This window comes from Euleptes europaea, chromosome 15, assembly GCF_029931775.1.
Source record: "Euleptes europaea isolate rEulEur1 chromosome 15, rEulEur1.hap1, whole genome shotgun sequence".
NCBI lineage: Eukaryota > Metazoa > Chordata > Lepidosauria > Squamata > Sphaerodactylidae > Euleptes > Euleptes europaea.
The window spans coordinates 28,922,654-28,928,653 of NC_079326.1; the positions used below are offsets into that span (position 1 = coordinate 28,922,654).

At 43.2% G+C, this 6,000-nt stretch overlaps 1 protein-coding gene across 3 annotated transcripts in view; it reads left to right on the forward strand.

Moving 5' to 3' along the window:
- Window positions 1-3,912, forward strand: part of FMNL2 (formin like 2) — a 248,757-nt gene extending 244,845 nt beyond the window's left edge. Inside the window, exon 26 of one of the 3 annotated variants that reach the window (XM_056861347.1) lies at window positions 3,461-3,912. In XM_056861347.1, coding sequence (XP_056717325.1) covers window positions 3,461-3,570 — 110 coding nt within the window. In that variant the 3' untranslated portion in view covers window positions 3,571-3,912. The remainder of the gene's footprint in view (window positions 1-3,460) is intronic. The other 2 variants (XM_056861350.1, XM_056861348.1) reach the window with 2 other exon arrangements.
- The last annotated feature ends 2,088 nt before the right edge of the window (window positions 3,913-6,000 follow it).

Sequence of the window (6,000 nt, forward strand, 5' to 3'; positions counted from 1 at the left end):
ACCCCCACTCTGTCTTCTGCCCTTTTTTAACGCGACCCCAGAACGTGACGAAACCCTCCGACCAGATTTTTATATCTGTTGGCTGAAGACCAAAGTTTGTGGCAGGTTGAGGAGCACGGTCTCCGGCCCTTCTCCTTCCCCTTGGCCTGCTCCTCTCCTTCTCTTACTGATCTTGCAAATGCTTTCCCCAAAAGATCAAGGTGGCGTGCCCTTCCCCTCCCTGACACACTCAAAGCATTCTTCCCCACAATCAGCAAATAGCCTGAGAGCGGAGAGAACATTAAATGAGTTTGCAGAACGATTCCCCACCTCAGACCTGACTTTGTCGGGGAGGGGTGGGGGGATAGCACTAGTGGGTTCTCTGGTTGATTACAGGTTGGGGAAGCTAGTGCACTGTTGCTTATCGCCATATTGGCCCTGTCTCTCACACCAGGCCTCTTGAATCTGAATATTGGCAAACTAAGCTGATCTTAGCATGAACCAGCTATGCTGCTTGTAGCTTAACCCTTTAGGGAAAGAATATCGGCAAATTCACACACGTCAACATAATTCAGAATGTTTCCTTTCATGTGGCACTGAAGCTGACCATCTTGCTGTTAATCACTAAAACACCTCAAGTGTTGCTCTCCCACATCCATCGCCTATAGTCCAGAGACTGCTTTTTCCACCAACGCTCATTCAGCACAGAAGGTGAGGAAATAAGACAGTTTTGGATTCCTTTCCCTCCATCGCCCACAGTTCTTTCTTCCATTGTTTCTCCCATCCTTTCTTCAAGTAATCCAGGATGGCAAATGTGGGGTGAGGGGCTGCGGCTCAGTGGTAGAGCATCTGCTTGGCATGCCGAAGGTCCCAGGTTCAATCCCCAGCACCTCCAGTTAAAGGGACTAGGCAGGTAGGTGATGTGAAAGACCTCTGCTTGAGACCCTGAAGAGTCTTCGAAGAGGGGTTGTGGCTCAGAGTAGAGCCTCTGCTTGGCATGCAGAAGGTCCCAGGTTCAATCCCCAGCACCTCCAGTTAAAGGGACTAGGCAGGTAGGTGATGTGAAAGACCTCTGCTTGAGACCCTGAAGAGGGTTCGAAGAGGGGTTGTGGCTCAGAGTAGAGCCTCTGCTTGGCATGCAGAAGGTCCCAGGTTCAATCCCCAGCACCTCCAGTTAAAGGGACTAGGCAGGTAGGTGATGTGAAAGACCTCTGCCTGAGACCCTGGAGAGTCTTCGAAGAGGGGCTGTGGCTCAGAGTAGAGCCTCTGCTTGGCATGCAGAAGGTCCCAGGTTCAATCCCCAGCACCTCCAGTTAAAGGGACTAGGCAGGTAGGTGATGTGAAAGACCTCTGCTTGAGACCCTGAAGAGGGTTCGAAGAGGGGTTGTGGCTCAGAGTAGAGCCTCTGCTTGGCATGCAGAAGGTCCCAGGTTCAATCCCCAGCACCTCCAGTTAAAGGGACTAGGCAGGTAGGTGATGTGAAAGGTCTCTGCCTGAGACCCTGGAGAGTCTTCGAAGAGGGGCTGTGGCTCAGAGTAGAGCCTCTGCTTGGCATGCAGAAGGTCCCAGGTTCAATCCCTGGCACCTCCAGTTAAAGGGACTAGGCAAGTAGGTGATGTGAAAGACCTCTGCCTGAGACCCTGGAGAGCCACTGCCGCTCTGAGTAGACAGTACTGACTTTGATGGACCAAGGGTCTGATTCAGTATAAGGCAGCTTCATGTGTTCTTTTGCCCATTTTATTTTCAGAATTTCCCTGTGGGGTAGGTTAGGCTGAAAGAGTGTGACTTGTCCATGGCAACCAGTAAGCTTCATGGCAGAATGGATCCTTGAACCCACATCTCCCCATTCCTAGTCCACCATTTTAATCACTACAGAGCTGGAGATGTGACACTACAAAGCACTTGCAGGAAAGGGAACATAAGGACATAAAGATTTCTCCACCCCCCTTCCTTTCAGATTGCTCCGTTTTGTTTTTTCTTCTCAAAATGCTTTTTTATTTGGCAATTGGGTTATGGAGGGTGGTTTCTCTCACAGTAAGCACTACAAAGCAAGCCAATTACAAAGCCTCATTTAAAGGGGTAGGGGCTTGATTTGAGTTTGGAGAATGCTGGTGCATAGATTCCCAACAGGAAGGTATGGGTCCAGCGAGCAACGAACCTCAGGCAAAACTCCCATGCATAAAACCGTAATTTACCCAGTGGTTTCCTTGTAAATTTAGTTACTGTTCTGCTATTAAGAAGATGAGATGAGCTGTTTAAAACTATGGATGGCTGGGCAGGTTGGTGCTGATCTGGGAATCTGATGCTCTGGAGTGTGGTCCTAGTATTTCAAAAGGACTATGGATTTGGAGCGGTTTGCCAGTGTGGTGCCTGTGGGCATCACGGCACCCGCCAATGTGTTTTTCTGCTGCTCACTTGCTTCTTCCCCAAAGCAAAGTGCCAATCGTGGATTTTATCCATTTCATTGGAGCAGGAGGTGCGTCTGAAGAGGCCAGGAGATGCCACTCGTGTCTGCAGGGACCACCTATTTAGAAACAGCTGTCTTCTTCATCATAGGAAGATGTTTGCTTTGAACTGCTAGATATTTTCACTGATCTCAGCCCCCATGATAGCCATTTTACGATCGTTACCAATCCACCGGGGCAGCCGTTTTGTGATGGTGTCTACTAAGTAGTCTCAAAATAACAAAAATGCAGTCCCTAAAGGAGAGGGAGCTCTTGATTAGAGAAAGAAACTAGGAGATGAAGATATTGGTTGTAATAACTTCTGTAAACAATTGAACTAGCTCTTAGGCTGCATTCTAGAAAGCATTAGCCTGTGAAACAGTGAACTCTTAACATGTTGGCTGGGGGAGTGACATTCGAAGGAGGTGGGAAGCAAGAGTGAATCCCAACCTTCAGAAGACACCACTTAGCATAGCTGACAACGCTAGTGTCTGATCTTGCCCTCTTGATTAAAAACCATCCCTTCCTCCCCTTTCATTCTCATTACGGATAAACAAGAAATAGAAACTGACTCATGGTGGCACAATGTACGATCCTTGATGGGGGGATCTTCATTTGAAACTCCCTCCCCCCCCCCCCCGCCACATCTCTCTATATGGAAAGTGCTTTTATGCCAGGGAGAAACTGAATATAGTTCCACTACACGCAGGAACAATTTGAGATGGGGCACTTATAAGCAAGCCATCACCCATAAAGCTGATGTGTTTTCATTCATGCAATCACAAGCTTGTAGCTGTCCCTGAAGGATATCGTAGCCCTCTTTGTACTGCAGCGCTAGGTCGAAATTGCACGCAAGGGCCTATTTTTACTAGTCTTTAATTAATGAGCTTTGCTCTCCATGAGTTTAAAACATCGCTTTTTCTTCTTTTGCTACAAGCTGCTTTGATTGGCTACCAGCAGGATTCTTTTTTCTTGTCTAGATCCAGACCCCAAGATCCACCTGCTTCTGATCCTTTTTCATGTTTTCAACTTCGCAGATCTTAGAAACCAGCCCTACAGACGAGCCGATGCGGTGAGGAGAAGCGTGAGGCGCCGCTTCGATGACCAGAACTTGCGCTCTCTCAATGGTGCTGAAATAGCCATGTGAACTGAACTGGGGAAACCGACACGTGTAAAGTAGAAAGTGGGGCATGACCGATACCTTTGTCATGAGGACTGTTATGCGCACTACCATTTTAATTACGGCCTTGATCACAGTACATTAACTTTCCTTCTGAAGGGCTTACTAATGCCAGAAAATGCATAGGAATGCAGGAAAAAACGAGAGAGAGAGGAAGATGGGCTTTCTACTCAGCTGTAGCTACCAAGTGCCTAAATTTTGAAGTACCTGCTCAAATTAATCAAAGCAATAGGACATTGTTTGATTGGTTTTCTTTTTTACACCAATACATTTGTTCAGTATTCTTAACCAAAATGTAAAATACATGTTGTATTTTGTTGCTGTTGTTAATGAAAGGTCTCCAGGAGGCATTCTTAATTTCATGACCAGTTGTATATAGATAATACTACTGTGGACTTATTATGATTTTTATTACATTCCTGGAAGGTCTAAAGGAGTTGTTTTCATCTTCAGCTGCACATTAGCTTTATATATGCATACATAAGTATATGCATACATAAGGGCTTATTGTATGTAAAGGGAGAAAACCAATAAAATGAATGGTACCCTTTCAACGATTCACTTGTCTTAAGGCTGTGGGATGCATCCATAAAAACCGAAGCTGAGACTGATGCAGCTACAGCTTCCAAAGGGTTACAGTTAATTGGGATAACCAAGTCTTTTGTTTTCTGTTGTAAATAGGTAGGTAATATGAGGTTTATATCAGATACATACTGCCTTTGTTCAGATTCTGCCCATTATACATCGAAGGGTAATGAAGCAAGTCAGAAGACATAGCTCAAATTTTTTAGCGGTGCAGATAGAAAAATAAAGAATGATGTATGAAATTTTATTATGGCATTCTTCAAGTAGAGGCAGCTTTGTGGGGGTAACTGGTATTTATTAATTAGCACTAAGATATTAACTTCTCAATAATCAGTATTAGAACCCCTGAGGACCACAATGGTCCATTTTCACTTGCTGGAACAGTGAAAATCCGGTGCCCTACTAAGCCAACTAGGATACTCTTCCTGAAGAACAATTTTTATATCTGCATTCTCCATGAATGGGAAGTTCAATAACTTGCTGTTTGCACCAGCTGGGATCATGATTCACCGGCTTAATAGTTGAAGGGCAGCAGCCTGTTGCATTCGCCAGTACATACATTCTCTCACTTTAAACAGATGTGTGTGCAGAAGCAGGCTTCCATGTGGCTCACAAGAACTGTGTGCACAGATAAGTGCCGTTTGGTTATCACTTGACACCATTGTGTTGTTTTTCAAAGGTATGCACATTCCCATCCAATTTTGGATGTGTACCACTTATGTGTGCTAATCCCCTTCTCTGGATTTGGGCTTATGTCTTAACTTTCGAATCCATTAGAACACTTAAAAATTGTTTTAGCTATGAATAGTAGCAGCTGCAGCTCAATACGTTGCTACTATGGCAGGGCACTTGATTTTATTCTGAAGTCAAAAACTGGACTCATGGCATCTTGCTTACAGCTTACTTTTCCTGGTAGCACTGCATCACTATGTTAATTGTAAAAAAAAAAATTGTATAGTATTTAACCACTGAGTTTATTTTCTTTTTATGTTGTGCTTATGTGAACCACTGGTAAAAGTCCCATATTCCTTTGATAATGTGTAGTTATATGATAATCTGTTTTTAAATGTACAGATATTTTGCTACAGAATTGGTGCTTTTTTATGGTTTTTACACTTCTCTTTAATTCCCACTGTAGCCTCTGGGTAATATTGTAAATATTGTTTAAAAAACGCATCAGCCTGTGCTATACAATCTGAATGTTATTTTAACTTATAGTGTTTTTTTTATATATATATTTAACTAAATGGACAGTTTGGGGCTCAAAAGTTACTATGTTGACCTTTTGCTTACCTATTTACAGAAAATTTATTTTAAACAACTGCCAACTGCTCTCTTGATTTACAGCAAATGTACACTTGACATACTAAAGAGAACATGCCAAGATGACACCGTTTTCTTCTACTGGAAGATGACTGTTTCGATTGAGATATAATTGGGGCAATATAATTTAATGAGAAACAACTGCACAAAGATTAAACATATACTAAAAAGGATTTAAATATGAACAAGCGGGCTGTAATGTTGGCATGTTCTCTTCAATATTTTATCTAGTAATAGACCTGCTTCTTAGCAATATTATAGGTTTTATAAAAGCAGTTCATGCTACTTTTCTGATCTGTTCATGGCATATGATTGAATAAACTATTTACACTACTACACATTGAGGCAGAGTTGACTCATTTGTTCAGGCAACCTAATATAAATTGGATTCTATATCTGCTTGAAAGTGAGGCTATTTGCTCTAACATTCCAACACTGTGTGTATGAGTATTTTTCCAGCACCCTGCCATGAAAGGGTACTACCTCAAA